The sequence below is a fragment of the Neomonachus schauinslandi genome, chromosome 6, assembly GCF_002201575.2.
Source record: "Neomonachus schauinslandi chromosome 6, ASM220157v2, whole genome shotgun sequence".
NCBI lineage: Eukaryota > Metazoa > Chordata > Mammalia > Carnivora > Phocidae > Neomonachus > Neomonachus schauinslandi.
In genome coordinates, this window is record NC_058408.1 from 99,974,938 (window position 1) to 99,998,647 (window position 23,710).

Below are 23,710 nucleotides of genomic sequence, written 5' to 3' on the forward strand. Positions count from 1 at the left end.
TGTGATCCAGGTAACGCTTTGCTGCCTCGAGTTGCCACCCCCGGGCCTGAATAGCTTTTTCTCGCCCCGCAGGAGCCAGCTGCCTCTGCTGCCGTGCTCTTGAGGTGGGGGCTGCACGAGGCTGCCGCCGAGCCTCCCGGTGGCCGGGCTCCGGGTTAGCCTGCCGCAGCTCGTAGCTAATTGGCTGCACTTATTTCAAAGTGCCCAAATAGCATTCAGGGGAGAAGCAGCTTACCCGGGGCCTGCCAGAGATAAATGGGCTCATTTTGGGGCCTCCCTGCCCGAAGAAACCTCTTTACCTGGACGCTGAGCCTGGAATTAAATTCTTCCAGAAGAGACGCTTAGCACGGAGCCGCTCAGCGTGGCGGAGGAGGGGAAACGTTCCCCCTCGTAAAATGGGCCTCACATCTGGCCAGCTGGCTCTGGTGGGTTTTTAAATTTTGTTTGAAGAGCAGCTCTCCCCTTTGCTGGTGTTCGCAAGCGGGGCCAGAGTGTAACAGATGATCATGACTTTCCCATCTCCATCACCAGGGGATCAGGCGCCCCACACCCAGGCCAGAGCGGGGCTCCCCTACACCTGCCAGGCACCCCGGGTCTGGGTTTTGAGCCCTGCCTCCACTGGGCCTGGGAGGCGGGGCTCTGCGGGAGTCCACACAGGTCAGGGGGGAAGCTGGAAGCCTGCCCGGCTCTTCCCAATTCTCATGTCCTCTGGACCGTGCTCTGTGCTCGTCAGTGGGCCGTGTCCATCCATTTCGGGTGGCTGACAGAAATGAGGGCTCTTCTCCAAATCCTTTTTCCTTTAACTCTACTCAGAATCACCGCCCTGTGGAAATGCCCTGGGGAATGGACCGTGGGTTTTAAGGAGCAGAGAGTTAACTGCAAAGGGGAGAGAAATCAAACCCTGTTGTTTGCTGGCTTGGGCTGAGCCATGTGTAAGGGCTGGGGCAGAGAGAAGACGCTGCCCTGATGGGACCTCGGAGTCTGCAAGCCGATTCCTACTCACTGCTGGGAAAGCACATGGACTGCCAGTGCCGGCCACTGGGGCGTCCTGGTGACGTGGTACCATCCCAGGGACAGCGTTTGGGCCTGTGCATCTGTGAGGCAGGCCACCTCAGCTAGAGCCGCTAAATGTCCCCCCACCCCACCCCACCCCTGTCCTACATCAGAAGATCTGCCACCAGCATGTGCCAGGTAGGCGCCTCTGTGCAGCTCATCCACCTGTTAGCCTCAGGCTCCTTATCTATAAAATGGGAGCAAACTCAGCTCTGCCTTGGGCTGCATTAAGAGCAAAGGGACTGGGGTCTGTGCAAGCCACATGTGAGCGGTTTTCCTCACTGGCAGTTACCTGGTACTCGGCGGGGCTTCTGTGCCCCCATGTGGCTTACCTGCCCCATGCCAGGATTGACTCTGGTGTTACCACTTCCAGCGTGCTGAGCCCCCAGTGATTGCAGCAGGCAGGGAGAAGGTTGAGGGCAGGGAGCTTAGAGGAGAAACACGAGGAACAGAAGTTTTCCTCTTTCTTCCTCATCTGGGCCTCGCCTCCCATCGGGTTGGCGAATTCAGAACGGTGACCGATGGGGCTACTGTCTCCCATCAGCACCCTGAAAGAGAGGGGTGGGTGCCGTGGCTCCATGACCGCCTCTCCCGGGATGTCTGGGCGGGATGCACAGCACAGTGCAGTTGATTCCTGTCAATGCCGAGGAGGGCCTCAGGGAGTCTGTTCCAACAAAGGGACTTGGGTCCGAGCCATAAGTGGCAAAGAAGCATCCCCCGGGCCTTTGCATGTGCTGTTCCTGCCTCCTGGAGTGTGGTCTCTCTCCCTGCCAGCACCGCCACCTCCCCATATCCTTCTGGCAAACTTCCCCTGGCCTTTCGGGCTGCAGTCCAAGAGGGCCTCCTGCAGGAAGCCCCCCTGGGCCCCTCCTTCCCTCCTCCCACCATGCCTTGTGTCCCCTGTACTCCAGCTGCAGGACGGTGCCAGGCTACATGCTCCCAGAGGGTAAACACCAAGCCACCAGCACAGTGCAGGGCACACAGGGGTGGCCACAGCTTCAGGGAACAAAGGAGTGGGTTGCTGGTTGGATGGGCAGCGGCCGCCGGCCAGGCGGAGGGCCGTGGGATTACCAGCCTCTGGGGCTCCCGACCTCTGAGGCAGAGAACCCTGTTCCGAGAGGCCCTGTCATCCCATCATGTCCTGCCCTGCTGCTCCCAGCCGTCTTCCAGCCCTGCCTGCTTGCTGAGTCACACAGTCTCCTACCTACAGGAATGACTCCCCAAGACGTAGGTTTTCCGCGGACTGTATAAGCAGGCCTGCCATGTGGCACAGCCGTGAGGGGCTTCATTCATCTCGTCGCTTCAGGATTGGTGCTCCCTGTGGGTGTGCAAAGCACAGACTCTGCTGTCCCCCGAGGTGGCCCAGTGCCACTGCCCGGGGGCTCTCCTCCTCCCTCCACTCCTGCCTGGCCGGCGCTGGCCTTTGGGGTCTTTGGGTTCACCTCTGGAGGTGGAGGCCATGTTCATCAATCATGTTGTGGGGCACCTGGTGTGGTAAATAACAACGGAGCCTCTTGAGGGAGCTCCTAGGAACCAGACCCAAGCGCAGGTGAACTGTGGCATGAATCATCCCCACACATTGCATGACATAAGATCACCCTATGGGATGGAGAGGACGGATTGCTTTGGAGGGGGCAGGACAGTTGCCAATGTGCTTGAACCAATATTCAATTGTTCTTACATTGCCTGGACTAAAATGGGAGAAGGGGGCCCCAACATCCCTTGCAGGCAAATGAGACAAACCCAGGAAGGAAATGCCCGCTGCAGGTCTGCAAAGGGCGTAATCCAGGGTGGACAGTAGGGCCTTCACTGCTGGATGTTTCTTAGAAAGGAGCCCGAGGCCACCTGTTATGTGTGAACCCCATCTCAGGGTGCGCCGTCCTAGGGAAGCAAGAGTAGGGGAAAAGGGAAGTGAGGCGGGGGTGGGAGAGAGCAAACGCAGGCTGGCCCCAGCTTTGCAACCAAACATAGCTGCTGGCTGCTCAGGCACCCAGCATGAATCCAGAGAAGCCACATGGGGCCACCACATTTTAGACCAGGTGGTTGGGGGAGAAGAAAGTCAAGAAGTTTATCTCTTGTCTCCTTCCCACTTCCTGCCTCTCATTGGTCAAAGTCTATGTCATGGGGCTTTTCCTCTCCCTGACTTCAGAGAGTGTCACCTGACCCTTCCCACCGTCACCCAGGGAGCGAGAGCCTCGAGGGTGCGGTCTGGCAGTGTGCAGCACAGGGCTCTGTCCCTCGCAGTCGGCTCCTTCTCTGGGGGCAGTGGCTTTATGTCCGTGGGACTGAGTAGCAAGGCAAATGGCCCGCAGGGCGGGCAAGGTGAGCAGACTGGGGTGGCATGTAAGCTAAGTCCTGTTTCTTGGAATCGGCACAAAATGAACCTAATTTCAGCAAAGGAGTTGATGAGGAAAGGCTAAGGGGACTGATGTCAGCAAGCATAACCTTTGTTTCCCTCACGGGCAGATACATTGGTCTTCATGTCTAGCAAGATCAGGGTCAGCTGTCCCTGTTTTCATCGAGAAACTGAATGTAAACTACAAGAAGGCAGCAAGATGCAGAAAAACCCTGGATAGTAGGAACTCAGCTGTCCAAAGCCCTTGTTCATGAGGAATGTATTGCTGTGTAACAAAAAGCTGCACGCTTTAGCGGCTTAACACGACACACGTTTATTTTCTCACAGTGCCCGTGGGCCAGGAGTCGGGGCATGGCTTGACGGAGTCCTCAGCTCTGGGTCTTACACGGCCACAGTCAAGGGCTTAGCCAGGGCTGCGGTCTCCCTGGAGGCTCGACTGGAGAAGGATCACTTGCAGGCTATTTGGGTTGTTGGCAGAATCCAGGTCCTTGCAGTCGTAGGACTGAGAGCTTCAGTTTCTTGCTGGGTGTTGGCCAGAAACCTCTCTGAGCAACTAGGGGTCACCTGCAGTTCTTGCCACTTGGGGTTCCCCAGGATGCCGCTTGCATCCTCTAAGCCATCAAGGGAGGAAAAAAAAGAGTCCAGGAAGACAGGGTGCTACCATCTCACGTAACATTATCCCATACACATTATCCTGTATGTCTGCCCCTTTGCCGTATTCTCTTGGTTAGAAGCAAGTCACGGGTCCCACCCACACTTAGCAGAGGGTGTCACATACAAGGGCGTGAGCACAGGAGGCTGGGACTATGGGGGCCACCTAGAGAGTCTGCCCACCACGTTTTGCTAGAACTCTACTTACAGGCAAAAGCATCAAATAAGTAACCTCCCTCCCCCCCCCACCAATATGTTTATATCAGGAACTAAGTTAAAAAAAAAACAAAAAAAACTCCATGGGGTGTGCTGAGTCAGCCTACGCAACCTTCTACAGTCCCCAATATGTATCAGTAGGAAAATGGTCCAGGATCCAGTCCATTCCGCCCCTCCTGCCTGCTCTTTGAAAAGCCAAGAAAATGGGCTCCATCCACAGAAAGGGAGGCAGAGCCTTACTCCGTTGTCAATATTTTAAAACGCTTTCCAACATTAAAAGGACAATTTTCTGCTTAAATATCAACAAACCAGAACATGCAATTACCTAGGAAATCCCCATTCTTAAAATGTTCAGGGAACCTGAGCCTGCTTGAAAAACAAAGGCAGAGATTCTGCATCCCATGCAATGGTCGTTTGTAGACTTGCCATGGAATGAGCAGCCACTGAATGAAGGGAGCCCCGTTAGGGGGCTCGGATTTGGGGCCGTCTTGGTTGGCCCCCCACCTGCGGCTGTCTCTTCCTCGGGGCCTTTCTCCGTGGCTCCTGCCTGCCGCCTGCCTGGCCTCACGTAGGCTCAGCCACTGTGTCAAGACGTAATTGACTGAGTGCCTCGGACCAGTCCAGGCTCTACTGAGCCCATCAGGGCAGGAACAATGAGGTGGCACCTCAAAGGAGGAAGGCTATTTCTAAGGCTCATGGTTGATGGACCGCACTCACTGTGATTAGCATTTTAATTGCAAGGCCACCACCACCTTATATTCAGGGTGCAGATTTCAAAGACCACAAAGCACTCTGCAGGCTTTAAAAAGAGACCCTGGAACAATCGGTTTCAGACCAGAAGGAGTGCATTATGCTATCTTTCTCTTTTGGGCTCCACGTTGCAATCAGACTGTCCCAGAAAGAACAGCTCTGACCCTCTGTGTCAAGGTCTGACTCAGATCCCACCTCCTCTGGGACCTTTCCCCAAACCCATATTCACTCCCATTCTCTCCTGTGATCCTCCTCCCTGGTCCCACTCCCCCACCCAGAACCCCTTCTAGAACTCACCGCTCCTACCTCTGATTTGGCAAAAATAAAAAACAAAAAAACCCCACAGAATTCTGACATCTCTTCCCGTGGTGTTTTGAGATGAAAATACCTTCACACTCTATATTATACTCCCAGTGGGATGCTTCCTTCTTAGCGGGCAGGAAGCGTGTCTCGTTCTCTGTCGTGATCCCCACAACTGCCACCATGCTCTCACATTGGCGAAGTTTTTGCACGCATTGTCCCTTGCGCTTGGCACATTTGTAACTCAAAATATCGCCTCAGTTAAGTCCAATTTTGTGAGCTTTCCAGAGTAGAATGCTCACAGCTTCTCTTTTATTTTTCAGATTAAACAACATACTTAATATAAAGCTCTTGTATCGGGCACACAGGAAATGCTTCATACGTGTGATCTATTCTCACGGCTTAACACCCATGATCATTACCAACCTGGGGTTCATGGTTTGACATACAATGACCAAAGCCAAGATATGTCAGCCCTTTTTGATGTTTTTTTTTAAGACAGGTATATTGAGGAATAACGGATACGCAGTAAAATCTATCCTAATGAGTGGACAGTTCTCTGAGTTTGGAGAACCAGGTGCAATTGCCATACAGTTTCTTTAGCTGTAAATTCCGGCACGTTATAATCTGGTGCTCTTCCTCGTGTGGTCTCATGCACGCTTCATCTAGAATACCCTGCAACTGCTTCCAGAAAAATACCCTTTTCCCTCCTCTTGGCTAGTCTAGGAGCCATTTCCCAAAGTGGACTTGACCTTGGGTAGCATCTCTCCGAGGAAGCAAATCCAGAGTCAGAACAAAGTTTCCCCACAGTCATCAGGGTTGGTGTATTTCTAAGAGGCCCCACTTGGTTGCAAGAACACGAGAATGTGGTTGGGTTATAACAAAGCGCATTTGGATAATTGAAATTTGGCGGGAGGCAAAGCAGGCTGGTAGGGCACAGTTTCTCTGTGTGCACACGCTCACAGTTGAGTCCTGTCCCCATTGGCTCATCTGTGGGTGGGACAGGTAGAGTCGGGGGGAGCACGGGCTGCAGAGCATTCGGGGCCTCTCTGAGGGCAGGGATAATGTCTTATCCTAACTTATGTCCCCAGCAGTTCGCACAGCTCATATTGGTATCTGTTGAGTGACCTTGTAAGTGGTCGTAGGTCGCCATGGGGTGGGACCATGCCGTCTTGGAGCAGACCTGTCCATCACTCATTGGTTTCTGAAGACAGTGGGGAGAAGCCCCCCAGGAGGGGCCCTGTCTCCGCTCTCCAGGGGGCCCTCCCGTCCACCCCCGGTGACATCAGCAGCCCCCTCACTTCTGTGCTTGCAGAACTACTTTGAGAGCTACCTGACCGTCGCCTCCACCGTCTCCTCCGTGCTGTGCCTCATGGCGAACTTCCTGCTCGTCAACAGGTAGGCCACGTTCCTTCCTCCGCCAGCCCCCGCCCTTCGCCTCCAGCCATCTCCACGCGCCTCTTGCTCCCAGCTGCTGCTTTTCTGCCTGCTCCAGGGGCAGCCCCCCAAGTAGGAGGCCTACAGGGAAGACTGAGAGGTCAGCCCAGCGACCTGGGGCCCCGCCGAGGGAAGCCGGGGCAGGGAGCTGGACTTTCACTTCCCAGCCACACACTAGGACACTGGGTCAGCAGCCAGCGGGAGGCATGTGGGGACCCGGCTCTTCCTCCTTTCCCATCTGGGGTGCCTGTCTGTCACCAGCTGCCTGGGCTGCAGACGGGGTGGCCCAAGGCCAGCATGTGGATGGCGGGGTAGGCCCGGGGGGACAAGGCTTGTGGAAGCTGGTCTTCCAAGCATTTTTTTTTTTTAATTTTTAAAGTGTATTTATTTTAGAGATAGAGATGGGGAGAGCCGGTGAGGCGGGGAGGAGCAGAGGGAGAGGGACAAGCAGATTCTGCACTGAGTGCAGAGCCTGACGCAGGACTCGATCCCACGACCCTGAGATCATGACCTGAGCTGAAACCAATAGTCAGACACTTAACCGACTGAGCCACCCAGGCACCCCTCCAAGCATTCCTGAGAGTGTGGGAAGTTAAGAGCCTGGCACCCCACAATTCTGGCTCTCTCTCCATGGAATGGCTCGTGTTGACTGCTCACAGAGGCTCAGTGGGGACCTCCTGACACTGTGTTAGAGCAGGGGCTGGGAGAGAGCCCCAGGGCTGCGCTGTGGAAGAAGGAATGATGTAGGAGACAGCCGGGGAGGTTGGCATGGCCCTTAGAACCCACCGGGGAACTCTTGCCATCCATTCTCAATTTAGGTTTGCAGGAGCACCAGCCCTAGCTACTTTGCCCACATTTCCCCTAAGCTACCGCCAGGAACCTTCTCTGGGCACAGCTGCCTGAAACCTTAGATCCCTGATGGCAAATCAGTTCAACTCCACTAACTTCGCAGTGCCGGCCTGGATCTCTGGTGGAACAGAACTCCAAGGCAGGTCTGGCCTCAGGGAGTGTGCTGCGATTGAATGGTGGTGTCTGCTCTGAGCATAGGAGGAGAGAGGACAGCATGTGGGCTAAGCCTGGATAGACCGGTCCTTCCAAACATTATGCTATGGGGCTATTGCAATTATCTGTCGTGGCAGTCAATGATCCCCAAGCGTGGTCGTGGGTTAAAACACTAACAGTAATGAGTACGTCTCATGCTCTGGGCATCATCAGGCTCAGTTGGAAGCTCTGACTTGCTGTCTCTGATGTGGTTGCAGAAAGCTGGGCTGGGCTGGAGCTGCTGGCCCTTCTCCAGCACCCATCTCCTTCTCTTCTCTTCTACTCTCCCCTCCCCTCCCTGTGGTCTCTGGTACATTGGTCTCAGGTAGTAGGACTTTTCGTCTTGTGGCTGAAGAGCACGTGCTCAAGAGAGCAAGGCAGAAGCTACGTGGTTTTTGTAACCTAATCTCTGCAGCCACATGGCGTCACTTATGCCGGACTCAGCTGGGCAAGCACTCCCCAAGCCCACTTGGTTTCAAGGGGACATAGACCCACCTATCAATGGAAGGAGAGGCAAAGAATTTGCACCCATTTTAAAACCAAAGTGCAGGCCGTAAGGATGAAGAGCAGAATGGGGCCTAGATGGCCTGAGGGCCTTGTGACCCCAATCATAAACCAGCTGACCCTAAACCCGCCTCTTCGTGCCTTCCTCTGGCACACAGGACTACCCTCAGTGTCCTTGAAGGTGGGGCGCAGAGCAGGGCCAAGTGTTCTTTCAGCACTGCCGGTCCCTGGAGAGAAGAGCTGCAGGAAAGAAGGCAGGAAGAAGGGAAGGGGACACAAGGGGAGGAGGATGAGGAAGAGGCGGTGACAGCTGAGGTGGTGGAGGGCCCCTTGGTCTCTCACCACCCCCTCCTTTCCAGGACTCTCCCATGATCCTCTCTGTCCACTCACCTGGCTGGCCCTGGGGACACGGGTTTGTCCAGCAGGGACAGCCCAGCCTCGTATAAGTGAGAGCCCCCACCCCTTCTAGATCTGGCGTCATTGTCTGAGCTATAACAAGGGGTGATGCCTGGTGACACACAGTAACCTGAGAGGGAAGCCGTGAAAGTCAGGACTACACCCAAGACCACAGGACCAGTGAGGGGAGGCCCAGGCGACGTTGTACGTCCTCTGTGGTCCTGAGATCCTGCAGCTCAGAAGCCAGCCTGGGACAGTGGTCAGCAGGGGCAGGGAAGGTCGACCCTCAGGACACTGGAGTAGCGCTTCCGAGCGCTCGTACCCCTTAGAGCTTTGTTTCCTTTAATCCTCCCAACAGCCGGAGAGCAGGCGACTCGGTACCTGTTTTACGGATGGGGAGATAGGCTCACCGAGGTCACGTGGCCACTAACAGGGTGAAGCCAGATGGGAACTGGGACCCTTCTCACCCCACACTTGTACTTGGAAACTCTGGGTCCCCCAGCTGCTCCCTGCGTCCAGAGCCACATCTCAGAGCCTTCTGGTGAGGGCCTCTGCCCTGTCTTCAGGCAGCTGGAAGGAAGGAGGTAGTAAAGGAGGTCTAGGTCTGTGGACCGCCCAGGCAGCCACCCTCCCAAGGTCAGGCAGGCTGCTGGCTCTGAAGGCTCAGCATTATAGGGTATCTTCCAGAAGGTTCAGCCCACCCCAGGGCCTACCCTTGCCCTCTCCTGCCTATAGGAGAGGGGTGAAGGCAGTGTGGGGAACGCTTGTGGGCCTCCGTCTGTTTCTGGGTTGTGGGAAGATGGTTTGGGGCTAAGCTGTTTTTTATTTAATGTGCGAGATTGAAATGTCTCCCTTTTTCCCCTCCTGGAGAACCCTGGCTTTCTCTGACTGGCTCATCCATAATCTCCAAGTGTTTTATTATGTTAAATCTGTAGCATCATAAATACTTATGAGGAGGATTTACATTTGAGAGACTTATGAAGAAATCAGCCCCCTGGGGTCCTGAGCCCTCTCTAGGAAGGGGGTGGGGAGCCGGCAGCCCTCTCCCAGAATCTCACATTCGTGTGGCCTGCCCCAGGGTCCCAGGGGCTGAAGCAGAGTGAGGCCAGCATGCCCCCATTACTGCGTGTGGGGTGGGCTTCGTGTGGCATGTTTCATAAACCCTCGTGGGCATTGAAGAGAGCCCCACGCAAGATCCCTGAGGACCTGGGGCCCAGAGATGAGGCTCAGGCGCAGAATGGGTCACGTGGCAGGTAATTTGCGGGCAAGGAGGAGGCCTGAGCAGGCAAGGGACCTGTGGGGCCTGTGTTGCTCCTGTCCTGCCTTTGGCACTTACCTCCTCACCTCCCACCACCCTGGGGGTGCTGGGCGAGAAGTCCCCCAGCTCTCTCCAGAGCAACCTTCCTATAGGGACAACTAATTACCTTGTTGTGACAGGCCCCAGAGAGCTCCTGGGATGCCATCAGCATTCCTGGCGTGGACTTCGTCTTCACCAGGGCTGAGAGGAGGTAAGGTTAGAGGCAGAGGCTACTCCTAAGGCTGGCTGGAAAGAGCAAATGTTCCCAGTGGTCTCCCTGCCATGCTTGGGGGGGTCAAGAAGCAGAGAGTCTCCCTGCATTGCTAATAGCCCTTGCCTGTCAGTTTGTGCATCCAGCGGATACTCATCAGGTCCCTCCCAGGCCCTGTGTCCGCCCTGGGGCAGGGGGAGAACAAGACAGGAGAGCACTGTCCTGGCAGTACTCCTCATGTCTCCCAGTCTGCCCTGGGCTGCCTTCTTGCCCCAGGGGTCTGGTAAAGCTTTTTGGCCTTGGTCCCCACCCTCTCTCTCCACTTGATTGTCTTAATATTTATAATTGTAAATGGGAACGTTATGTTGACCCAGGCTCTGGGCCCTTGCTGGCTCTTATCTTTGGGGTATCGGGCAGCTCCAGCTGCTGGGAGAGGGTGGAGGGCACTGTGTGACACGGTTGAGTGTGTAGAACTACCCAGAACGTCAGAGGTAGGCCTGACCACCAGCCTCCAGGGCTCCTGGTGTGCATTTACACCGGATCCTCTGGGCCCCCAGGGGTCCAGGTGATCTACCTGGCTGCCCACCAGCTCCTGCCCAGGATGAGGCCCCTGCAGACCCTGGGAAGATGCATCGTAGTGTGGGGTTCCCCAGAAACAGCCCCTGGAACAGGGATTTTAAGTGCGAGCAGTTTATTTGGGAGGTGAGGGTAGGAGAACGGAGAGGGGGAAACGAGAGGGGAAGGCAGCCAATAAAGGATGGCTTACCAAACCAGCTCCCACAGAGAGAGACCCAGCTTGACCTGCCTGGGGTCTCTGGGACCCAGTGTGGAACACACACCTGAGAGGGAGGGAGCTGGAGTATTTATCCACCCACGCCCCCATCACTGGTTGAAGCCTGCTCTTGGGAGTGTTAATTACCTGTCACTTGCAGCCTGCTTCCTGGTAGAGGGAGGGTGCATGGAAGGGTCACCCACCAGCTAGAAACCTTGATGTGCCTCTTTGTGTTAACTTGCACTCTTGTAACAGACAATAGAGACACAAAAAGGATTTTCTCATTCTTTACGTGGAAAATTAAAGTCAGGGCTGCCTCCACACATTGCTGGATCTAAGGGATTACATATGTCCCCAGGGCTGTCCTTCTCTTGCACTGTCCCTGGGCTCCGTGTGTGTCTGCCTGGCTTCATCCCAAATGTGGTCTCTCTCCATGCAGCCGGCCAGGTGGCAACCAGCAGCCCCCAACACGGTCGTGGCAGAGAGGGCACTTCTCTCCACCTTTCAGCCCTGGAGAGCCCTCCCTGGCCCTGCCTGGCTCACATGCTAATCCCTGACCTAATCCAGCGACCCGCCGCATGGCATGGGACTCTCCAGTCACCCCAGACCCAGTCATCATGTGTCCATCATCTGTGGCTGGGTCAGGGGTGGACAATGTGGCCGGTCACCTCTCCAGAACAACTTGGCGTGGAAGAAAGAGTGTTCCTCAGGGAAGGGATGCTGGCAGGCGAAGCCCACACGCCCACCCTGGACCCTACTCTGAGGGTCAAGCCTTGGCACTTAGCAGGTGGACCAGGCCCTCCAGGGTAGGGCTCTGATTCCCTCCAGCTTCTGCTCTCAATCTCACCTGCAGCCCGAGGCTAGCCTCGTTCCCTCTCACCAGACGCGTGCACTCACATCCCAACACACCTTACACTCCAGCTTAGGTGCCACCTCCAGAAAGACTGTGCGACCCCCGGGCTGGGTTCTGTGCCCCCTCGGATGCCCTGAGGCCCTCCCATTGCAGCACTGTGCACACTAAAGCAAAATGCCTGGCCCTCGTCTGGCCGGGGGCCAGGTCATCCCACACAGTGCTTGACACACAGGAGCTGCCCAACACACGCTTGTGGAACAGGCGCCGGAGAGAATGCATGTTGGCAGACAGCCCTGGGCGGAGGTTCAGCAGACCTGGGTTCTCCTCCCTGCTCCCCACGAACTCACGCTGCGACCTTGAACTGCCTCCTCACATCCTCAGGCTTCCGTCTGCCCCTCACACAGCAGAGGCTGACCCCTGCTCTCCCTCCAGCAAGGATCAGAATGAAGATCAGAGAAAACTCAAGGTAGCCTGGAGCCACAAAAGCACTTTGGAAAATCCTTGCTTCTCCTGCTCATCATTTCACACCTATTTATGTACATATATATGTAGATACTTTTTTTTTTGCCTTTCAGGTCTTTCTTTTTTATCAAAAAAAAAAATTTTTTTTTTTTGCGTCTATAACTAATCTGGCTTTTCTCCCAGCCCCCACCCTCTGGTTAGCAGGAAAATTAACCAAACATCCAATCCGGCTTAAAGCTTAGTCTAATCTGATGATTTAAACAGCCCCTTTCAATGATATTCTCTCTCCCTGGAATAAAAATGTGCTGTTTGCAGGAGAGCCAGCCTTCTCGCTCCTCCCTTCAGGGCAGTGTCTGGGCGGTTGGGGGCTGGGAGGGGCGTATGGTTTGTGCTGCTGGTGTGGGGCTGGGGCCGGCCCTGGGCTGCGCCAGCATCAGCAGCTGCCCATGGCGACTGAGACCATCACAGGAGAATCCTTCTGCCCTGGCCTGTTCTGGACCACCCATATTCCCTTCCTTGGGGTATCGGGCAGCTCCAGCTGCTGGGAGAGGGTGGAGGGCACTCAAGGAAGCAGAGTGTCCTTCTGAGAACACAGACTGGAGCCAGCCCTCTCGGGGTCACAGGGAGTGACCTTGAGCAAGTTCTTTAGCATCTCTGACCTCAGTTTCCTTCCCTGTATGTGCGGGACAGGTAAGAGGGCCTGTCTTACAGGGCTGGTGCGAGAATGCAACAAGTCAGCATGTAGAAACATTCCGAAGAGTACTTAGCACAAATTAAGTACTATCTGGGTAATTGCTATATCATGATGATGATGATGATGATGATTTTCTGCTCGTCTCCCTCCTCCCCCCACTGCTAAGTTTTGGGAGAAGGAAGCCCCGAGGGTGGTTGCTTCGTTGAAACACTAGGCAAAGCCAGTGGGAGCTCAGCCCTGTGGTGGGGGAGCAGGGGCTTGAGAGCCCTCCTGTCCTGTCCTTGAACCTCACAGCAAGATGAAAAGAAGCAATATCCGCCAAGCATTTGCCCTGAGCTGATATTGCCCCCTGCACTCTGCACACTCCCCTGCAGAGACCCTTACAACCACCCTGCAGGTGGATCCATTCTCCTCCCTGCTATACAGATGCAGAAGCTGAAACCAGAGAGATTGAGTCACTGACCCAGGGTCACACAGCTAGTGAGCTAGGAAGGCAGGATTCAGGCACAGGCCTCCCGGCTGCAGAGTGTCCCTTAAGATCCTTCACCACCCGGGGCCCGGCGTGGGAGGCCCAAGGGGATCTCTGACCGCTTCTGGCGTCCCTCCCTCCCCGCACAGGGTTCCGATTCGTGTCCGTGTGCTGGCCTCACTGACTGTCATGCTGGCCATCTTCTTGGTGATGACTGTGCTAGTGAAGGTGGACACCTCTTCCTGGACCTCTGGCTTCTTTGCTGTCACCATTATCTGCATGGCGATCCTCAGCGGCACCTCCACCATCTTCAACAGCAGTGTCTTCGGCATGACCGGCTCCTTCCCCATGAGGAATTCTCAGGCGCTGATATCAGGTGAGAGCCGGACTCCAGACGGCCCACCAGGTCAGGCTACCTGGGGGTCATGCGGAGGAATCAGAGGTGAGAATGCAGCGACCCTTCCAGAAAAGGCAACAAGTGTTAGCTGTATTTCCACTATCTATTATTGGGTAGCAAAGCACCCCAAAACTTAGTGGCTTCGAACAATAGCAGTCAGTTCTTTGGCTCACAAATCTGCAGTCTGGGCAGGAGTCGGCAGGGACAGCTCTCCTCTGCTCCGCACGGCATCAGCCGATGGAGCTCAACAGGGCTGGAGACCCGCTCCCGAGAAACTCAGCCAGGCTGGGTCTGGGGCCAGGGTGCTCCACTCTGCCGGGGTCTCGGCACGGCTTGGTGGGCTTCCCTGAGGCATGGTGCCTGGGTCACCAGAGCAAGCATCCCAGGAGACCCAGGGGAGAGAACACAGACCCACACGCATCAGCGGGAGAACATGAAAACCATCCTGTAGGAAGAGCAGGTGGGAGGGAAGCCAGTTGCGGCCACTTTCGGCACACACATCTGTCTACCAAGTGCATCTCCTAAAGCAGCATTCCTTTCTTCCCTTTCTCCTCGTCCCCACACCTTCTCCTGTCCCCTCCCTTCTCTTTCCTTTTCCTTCCTCTTAGCTTCTCCCCCCCCTTTTCCCTTTCTCATTTTATAGAAGTCCTACTATGTGCCAGGGATACAAAGATGAACAAGACCCAGCCTCTCAGGAGCTGATAGCCTAGCAAATAAACACCTCCATGACCCTGAACTTTGGCATTCTCTGGAAACACAGATGCACGACTTGGGCCAACCCCTTTGGCTGAAGTTTGATGCTGATCCTGAGCCCGTGGTCCAGGCCTTTAGCAGCTCTGTTCCCTCGCTCAGATGTCCCAACAAGATAAAAAGGAGGTGGGTCAGTAAGAATCTGTGCTTTTGCAGAAGACCACCATCCCTTAACGCCAGACTGGGGACTCAGCTGCTGTGTTCGGCGTCTGGGCACATCCCTGTTGCATGAAGGAGTGCTGTAAGCATTTGTCCACTTGAGAAGAATTTCACTAGGAATCTCTTCTGTGTCCATGAATTAATAACACCAGGCCGTATGTGGCAGGGATGACAAATACCTGGACAAGTGTGCATACCCGCCCCACGCCCGCACCAGTGCCAGACATCACTACTAGATCCGTACCTTTCCTCCTGAGCCTCCTGCCCCTTCTCAACTCAGCCCTGGAGCTGTTCCTACCTGCAGATCAGAGTTCAGATGTGAGCTCAATCTGCCATTTTGGACATAAGATTAGGCTTCTGGCTCTACCCGGGGAAATCCTTGGGTCTAAAGTAAAATAAAAGTGGACCCATTGCTAAGTTTCTTGAGTACAATCAATATGCCCCTAGCAGGGCTTTGAGAAGGACTTGCCTAGCCTGAGGGAAATGGCCCGCGAGCATTGGATGTAATCTCTTCTGTCACCTGAGTCTGAGAGAAGCTCTTGTCCCCTCAACTCCCTCCATCCTGCCAAAGGATGTATTTTTCATTACAACCACATTGCTGGCTACGTGTCTAGGAGCCAGGGACCAAACACCATTTGTGCTGGCAGGGGGCCCTTCGGGTTCATCTGGCCACCTGTGAATCTTCTCGAAAAGGGGACTCTCCTGTGAATGTTTCAGAAAGTCCATTTTTTAAAAAGTTGAAAAGTCCGGCTCTTGCACTTCGGTATTGATTACCCCGGGGTCCTAAGTCAGTGTCCTCACTCTGCGGGGGCCGGGGGGAGGGTTGGGCGCCCCTCACCCTGGAAAATCCGAGGTGGCCCCGGCTCCCAGAGGCCCCACCGCCACCTCCCCAGCCCCCGTTCTCGTCCAGAGGAGCCCATCTGTGAATTCTGCACGTGTAGGCATGGGAGGAACAATTCATTTGTTTTGTGCTGGTGTTTTTTTAAACCCCTCATTTGCATGTATTTCCATAACTGATGAGATAAAAGTAGGGAGTCATGAAAGATGAGCTCCCGGAGGCCTGGTTTGTTGTTGATGATAATATTGTAAATTCCCTACAAGTTGAGGAGAGAGAGAGGGAAATCAATAGGCAGTGATGTTAAGATCTGTTCCTCAGGGTAGCCGGCAAGTGTCTTTACTCTAAAGTTGAGCTCCCGTTCTTACAGAACACCCAGGTGGGATTACAGCGTCTCCGAAGTTGGCACCCTCTTGGCGAGGAGTTTACCCTGTCGTTGCTGCTTTGATGTAGGAAGGACAGAAATAGCCGAACACCTAATTGGGGATCTGAGAGGATTCATAGGCCCTTCTGTGTGCTGGGCACCTTTCTGAAGGCTTTCCGGCTCAGAATCCTTATCTTTGTAAGAGCCCTTTGATGTGGGTATTACTAATATCCCCACTTTACAGATGAAGACATGGAGGCACAGAGAGGTTCAGTGACTTGCTGAAGGCCGCACAGCTGGAAGCGGTCGAACCAGGATTGGATTCAGATGTTCTGGTTCCAGAGTCTGTGCTAACTTTGATCTCTCTGCCATCCTTTCAAATCCTGATGCCGGGCCCTGCCCAGGCAAATGAAGCTCAGCCACAGCGCTGTCGGGCAAGGTGCGGGCGAGGCCCTCAACCGTTGCTCTCCACTACTGCTCGTGCAACACCAGGCAGAAGGTGCCGCCTGGTCAGAGCTGCATGACAATGACAGGGCCGTCCCTGCCCACACAGACCAGTTTGCTGTTTGCTGTCTGCAGTGAACCACCTCCTTGTCTCCCTGAGAATCAGTATCCTGGTCCTCGAATGCGGGCAGACGCATTCATTCAGCCCAGCAGTGCAACATACTCACCAGGCCTCGGGGGACGGAGAGGACAAGTATTAGCCCCATTTTCCAGGCAAAGAAACAGAGGCGGAGAGGAGTAAGTGATCTGGGGGCATGCACAACATGTCTGACCTCTTCGTCTTGCCCAGCACAGGTTGACTAGCCACGGGTGTGAGGGTTCAACAGAAAAGTAAGGCACATCCCCACCCCACCCCCCACCACCCCCCCGCCTCCCAGAAGTGACGGTGTGATTGTGGCAAAGAAGGGGACTGGTACTTGTTGAAAGGCGACTGTGTGTTGGGCCCTTTCCGGACATTCAGTCCTCAGAGCAGCTATGCAAGGCAGGGCTTGTTAGCCCCATTTTATAGACCAGCAAACTGGGGCTCCAAGGAGTCACATTAGCCCCCAAGTCTCAGCTAGTGAGCTGCAGGGTCAAGGGTCAGATGTACATCTGTTTGGCGCCCAGAGCCATGGATCCACTAAGTTGTGCCGCCTCCTCTGTTGGTAGCAGTGAATGGTGGTGGCACGGAGTCACATGGATCACGTGGCAAAGCCCTTGGCGAGAGAGAACATTCCATGTGGGAGGGCGGTTGCATGCATGTGCGTGTGTGTCTGTGTGATAGCACAGCAGTGTGTGTGTGTGTGTGTGTGTGAGAGTGTATATGAGAAAGCGTGAGCGCGTGTGTGTTGTGCGCACACCCGCGTTCACGTGTGTATGTGCCACACCTCCCGTGGGGTACAAGGTCAGTTCCGTGAGCTCGCCGGTGGGCCACATGGCGGTTCTGTAAGTGACGAGGACTCCTTGGATGGGATAGTGTTGCTCCGAGCCACAGGAGGGCCCGTGCTAGAACATTCCCTGAACGTCTGGCCCGCTTCGGTTGGTGGTGCTTTGGGCTGAGGGCCCAGGAGAGGAGCTCTCTGAGAAGTCCCGGCCCTGAATCTGAAACTGCTGACTCCACCAGAAGGGCAGTCAAGAGAAAGGGAGGGTCCAGGGTCAGAGGTGAAGGAAGGTGGGCCCACTGCCCATCTCGGTGACGGGCCTGTGCTCTCGGCAGGAGGAGCCATGGGGGGCACCATCAGTGCCGTGGCCCTGCTGGTGGACCTGGCGGCGTCCAGCGACGTGACGGACAGCACCCTGGCCTTCTTCCTGACGGCGGACGTCTTCCTGGGCCTCTGCGTCGGCCTCTACCTGCTGCTGTCGCGGCTGGAGTACGCCAGGTGAGGCCCGCCTTGCCGTCGGGCGGCCCCCCAGCTCTGCTTCTACCGGCCGGACCTGCTTGCGATCTTCCCTTATCTGACTGGGTGGCCAGGTTGCTTTCTCGCTTACTGCGCATCTCCCCACCGGGGAGAGAGCCGCTCCCCCCCCCCCCCCGCCCCCCGCCCACCACCACCACCACCACCAGGGCAGAAATGGTGTGGATTTTGTTCACTGCCGGGCCCCAGAGCCTCAGGCTATAGCTGGCTCGGTGTAGCTGCTCCGTGAATTGGCCGGGCCTGCAGATCCGAGAAGCCGGCTTTGTGCTGCAGCCCCCGCACGCCCCCCAGCAGCTGGAGTATGTCAGGTTTTGCACAGGTGGCGGGGGGCAGGCGCCCGAAGTGGGACTGAGGAATAATAGTGATGAAGAACAGCTCCATTCGCGGAGCGCCTCTGCCGCTTCTGCACTGTGCTCAGCCCAGCCTGATGGGCCATCTCTCATCCGGGGCTCAGGCACCTGTTCCTCGTGGGGTGCGGCACTAAGGTGCATCACGGCCGGCCCCGTGCACACACGAGGACCCCAGCTTGGCTCCACGAGGTCGAACGACGTGCCTGAGTGCCTCCCTGACCCCAGAGCTGCGTTGTACCCACTGTCTCCCCAGGCCTCCCTTCCCCAGGGGACCTTTTCTCTCACTTCAGTCTCTCTCATGCTTTCTCTCTCTCATCCCTCCTTTTTCTTTCATGCTTCTTGCTTCTCTTTTAACAATAGCCCCTAACTTTGTCTTGCATTTTATTCTTTACAAGGCATTTTCCGATCCACGTCGTATTTGATGTAGGAGAGGGAGGAATTATTTGCCCTGTTCTACAGGTGAAGAAGCGGAGCTAGAGAAGGCTGCCCAGTGGGCAAGCCGGCTGAGCTGGGGAGGCGCAGGCCCTGGCTCTGCCCTTTCCCACAGGGACCCATGTTGTATGGTGGCGCTGAGCTCAGCGGTTTATGCCTGGGTGTCTTTTCTTCACTTCTCACAACTGTGTGCAGTTGTTACCGTCCTTCCCCATTTTACAGATGAGGAAACCGAGGCTTTGTAGGTTAATAGACGTGCCCAGGCTGCTCCCCTGGTGAGTCGCAGACCGGGGTTTGAACCCTGATTTGTTTCCACAGCTGTGCCCTTTACACCATGCTTGAGTCATGGAACGGACAGAAGGTGGGGTGGGGGGGGTGTCCCAGCTCTCCTGCTGTTTCCCTGTGTCCTGTTTCACGGGGCTTCACATGGGTCTGTCTCCTGTGTGTGGCCAACCTTCCCCGTTCGCCTGGGACTGAGGGGGTTCCCAGGATGAGGGGCTTTTGGTGCTAAAACCAGGACAGTGTCAGCAAATGGGGACAGTTGGTCACCTTAGTTTCCAGTCTCACTTTCCAACTGAAATCCTCACAAAATCCTTCCCAGCTGAGCCAGGGGCTATGCTGTCCCATGGAAGCTTCTCCTTCTTTGCTGATTAACACTTTGGTCAAGACTTCTGGGTTTACAGAAACGCATCTGAGGAAGGAGCTTTGGAGACAGCCGTGCTCCTGGGGCTGCTCAGACTAAATCGTAGTTAAAAGGGAAGCCCATGGGGGCTGCCCCCAGGAGGAATGGAGCCCCAGGCCATGTGGGGGGCTGCTGGCTCAGGGAGGGTGACATGAGACAGATGTGGAAGAGCTTGATGAGGAAGAGCTTTGACCAGGGCACCTTGGGGCGGAGCCCTCTCAGAGCTGGGTGTCTCAAACATGGTGCAAAGGGCACAGCTGTGGAAACAAATCCAGGTTCAAACCCCGGCCTGCGACTCACCAGGGGAGCAGCCTGGGCACGTCTATTAACTTACAAACTGGGACCTGCCACTGAGTAGTGGGGGAAGTAAGAATACTCCTTTCCCTAAATAGTGGTTGTGGAACAAGACAGAGTTCAAGGCTGCAGTGCCCAGCTCAGCATCACACGGAAAAGTGGCTCGGAGGAGGAGCCGTCCCACCAACTCACTTATTACCCATAGGCGCTTAGGATGGGTGGCTTGGCAGGGGGCTCAGAAGCTCACAGCTGCAGCACCCCTCCATCTTACAGAGGAGGAGACTGAGCCCAGAGAAGGGCGTCCCTGGCCTACGGTCACATGGGGAGACAGAACGGGGGCTGAGACCAGAAGCCAGCCATCACCGAGCTACTGTTCTCCTAACCCCACACCAAGCCTTCTGTGTGAGGTGTGGTCATGCAGTCAGCCTATGTCTCCTGGCTTTCAGCATCTGAGGCCCAGAGAGGTTGAGTGACTCAGGCGAGGTCACACAGCAAGACAGTGAGGCCAAGTGACCCAAGCGTCTTCTACTGTGGTCAGAGTAGCAGAAATGGAAAATATTGATAATATTCAGTGTTGAGGATATGGGGGGAAAGACACCTTTATAGACATATTAGTTATAATTATGTTTTGGAGGGTTACTCTGTGCCTGGAGATTTAGCTGGAAACAGGCAAACATGGTCCTTCTATTGAAGGAGCCAGATGATAAACCAGAAACTAACTCAATGGTTATAATTTGGGGTCAGTGTTTTTGAAGAAACCAGCGACCGTGTAGAGATTAACAGGGCAGGTGACTGGAGATGGGGCAGGTGAGTGGTACAGAGCAGAGACAAATTGGTCCGACCTATTTAGAGAGCAATTTACTTGACAGCTATCAAAATTTTAAGGATACAAACGTTTTGCCCCAGAAGTTCCTCCTCTAAAAATCTGCTCTACTGAAGTACATACAGGTGCAAGGTTGTATGTGGGGGACTACTCATCGCACCATTATTTGTAGTAGAGAGAAATTGGAGCTAACCTTAATGTCCGTCAGTAAGGGAATGGTTAAATTGCATATGCATACAATGGATATTAAATCATATGCATACGATGAAATACGCTACACAACAGAGGGGCATTGAGTCATGTGTCTCCACGTTAAAGGTTGGCCACGAGATACTGTTCTAGACGCGATTATGTGCATGCATGTGTATGCCATCGTTAAGGATGTTATTTGGGCTGTTAGGTAATGCATTTATATACTGTATTTAGGAATTGTCCTGTTGCAGAAAGTTTTACAATGTGTATAGTTTGATCCCACTTTTGCTTAAGAAACAGAACTAGGAAGGACATGTGGTGGGGGAGGGGGGTGTGTGCACATCGGTAGAGCCACAGCCACCAGATTTTTAACCATCAGGACCCCTAAGGAGTGAGACCGAACAGAGGGGGCAGTTAGTGCTGCTTCCCTCTGTCTCTGCTTGTGGCCAGCCTTTCAGGCAGCACCAGGATGGGCAGGCCAGGGACCGTGGGGGCCTCCCCGTGGCCGCCCCGAGACACGCATGTCTGAGGGCTTCCTGAGGCTTTATGCACCAGGCCTGTAGGTCCCCTGCCGTGTCCCTGGAAATCCCAGGTGAGCCTGCTTTCCGGGGCCCTCTGACCACGAGCCCTCTCCACCCACAGGTTCTACCTGAGGCCTGCTTGGCCAGCCCACGTGTTTTCTGGGGAAGATCAGGCACCCCAGGACTCGCCCAGCGCCCCTTTGGCAGCCCCTGGGTCCCATGACCCCTCCATACCACCCCTCCGCCCCATCCTGAAGAGGACAGCTGGTCTGGGCTTCTGTGTCGTCTACCTCTTCTTCATCACCAGCCTCGTCTTCCCCGCCATCTCCACCAACATCGAGTCCCTCGACAAGGGCTCGGGCTCGCCGTGGACCACCAAGTTCTTCGTCCCCCTCACCACCTTCCTCCTGTTTAACTTTGCCGACCTGTGTGGCCGGCAGGTCACAGCCTGGATTCAGGTGCCAGGGCCCAGGAGCAAGGTGCTCCCTGGGCTCGTGCTCCTCCGGACCTGTCTCCTCCCCCTCTTCATGTTCTGCAACTATCAGCCCCGCAGCCGCCTGCACATGGTCCTCTTCCGGTCTGACCTCTACCCGGTGCTCTTCACCTGCCTGCTGGGACTCAGCAACGGCTACCTCAGCACCCTGGCCCTCATGTACGGGCCGAAGATCGTGCCCCGCGAGCTGGCTGAGGCCACCGGGGTGGTGATGTCCTTCTACCTGTGCTTGGGCCTGGTCCTGGGCTCGGCCTGCTCTGCCCTTCTCGTGCACCTCATCTAGAAGGGGGGTGATGGCAAGAACCTCGGTGCCGTGCGACAGACACTTGCGAGCCCTGGTGAGATGGGGAGTGAGTGCCGGGAGCGCTGGGGCAGCGTGCAGAAGGGAGCTGCAGCTGGGCCGGGTGCAGAGCCGAGCACACCCGGGCCTCCCCACTCCCCGGGGAGCAGGAGCTGTGCCAAGCACACATTCCACGTGCAAGAGCTCTCCTGAGACCGTTGAAGGAGACCAAAAGACATCTGAATGGGGCACAGTGACCACAGTTACTCAGGGGACAGTGGGCGTGCCTATCACTTTTCTAGCTGCTGGTTACATTCTGCCTTGTTTTATAGCTTCTTGTGAACTTCTTCACCAGTGTTGACTCCAAGCTGTTACAAGGCCAGTGCCAAAACCCAACCACAGGCCCTTTGCCTCTCCCGGTCTTGCTCCCTCCAGGGGACAGCGTGATGTGACAGTTCCCAGCCCTCCCTCTCCAGGGGGTTCCCCTAGAATGGAAATCCCCTGGAGGGACACCTGGCGGCTCAGTCAGTTAAGCGTCAGACTCTTGATTTCAGCTCAGGTCTTGATCTCAGGGCCCTCTTGTGAGTTCGGGCCCCAATTAGACTCCACACTGGGTGTGTGGAGCCTGCTTAACCCCCGCCCCCCAAAAAAGGAAATCCACTGGAATGGCCAATTGTCAGGCCCAAGACCCAAGGCTGTGTCAGACCCCTGCTTTCTGTCGTAAGAGAGTACCTGCCAACCAGACGGGTGACCCCAGAAAGACGGGCCTTCTAGGAATCCTCCATTCCCTAAACTTGGGCTCCAGAAGATTCCCCTGTCCTAGAGACTGAGGGGGTCAGGCCTGGGTGTTCAGACAGGGATCCTCGAAGTGGTCTATGGCTTGTGCCAGGGTGGAAGTCTTTTCATGTCCATGTTTACAATATGTCAAGCACATTGGTTCCAGGGCATAATGAATACCTGGATATTTAATGAGAGCCTGATTGGTGGCTGGATTAGTCAGGGTCTTGGCAGGAAATGGCATACTCCAATTGGATAATATGAGGATATTTGAAGACAGGGTGTAGGAATCCTATGGGGTTGTGCTTTATATTCTCAGAAATAGTAAGGCCCTTCTACCCCTAACCAGGGCTAGGGGCAGGGGGCATCTCCAGCCTGCTGTGACCCACAGGAGGTAGACCCCCTTCATCCTTCCCTCCCTCCCATCTCCTCGAAGCCCCTGTGGACTGAACCACAGCCAAGGAGCAGGCAGAGAGGTGGAGCCGAGACTTGGAGGGGCAGCAGGTGTCCCGAAAGGGGCCACCAGCCTCCCGGTCCCATATGCACATTAGGATAGCTCTGAAGCTTTGGCCAGCAGTACTGGGTGGTGTTCTGTCCTGGTTTGTCCTGGATTAGCTGTGTATTTTGAAGCTGATGTTGCAGCAGGCAACCCTCAGATTGTGTGCTCCCCCCAACAATGGTCTGACACGAGTAGTAATTTACATTTCTTCAGGTTCCTTGAAGGCTTCTGCAGCGCTGTTCCTTGGGGGAACAGGCTGGCTTGGGAATCCAAGAGAAAGGAGCTAGATCAGACCCAGGAGTTCTTTTTCGAGAGTCATGCAGAAAGAACAGAGCTTGCCCCCCAAGAAGCAGCAACCCCGAGAGCCGTAAATCCACCCGCTCCTTCTCGGAAGAGCTCGGGCACCCCGGTATCCTGCAGACATCCGATCAGCCAGGGAAGTAATCCACCCAGTGGGAGCAGCTTACGTTCCCCACCATTTCAGGCTAGGATACACTCCCTC

General features: G+C 55.3%; 1 protein-coding gene across 1 annotated transcript in view; it reads left to right on the forward strand.

Annotated features, from left to right (window-relative positions):
* The window catches only part of SLC29A3 (solute carrier family 29 member 3), a 39,889-nt gene extending 17,378 nt beyond the window's left edge, over nt 1-22,511 (forward strand). Inside the window, exons 3-6 of the mRNA XM_044916212.1 lie at nt 6,642-6,724; nt 13,612-13,838; nt 17,667-17,829; nt 21,281-22,511. Of these exons, the coding sequence (XP_044772147.1) occupies nt 6,642-6,724; nt 13,612-13,838; nt 17,667-17,829; nt 21,281-21,935 (1,128 nt within the window). The 3' untranslated portion in view covers nt 21,936-22,511. The remainder of the gene's footprint in view (nt 1-6,641; nt 6,725-13,611; nt 13,839-17,666; nt 17,830-21,280) is intronic.
* The last annotated feature ends 1,199 nt before the right edge of the window (nt 22,512-23,710 follow it).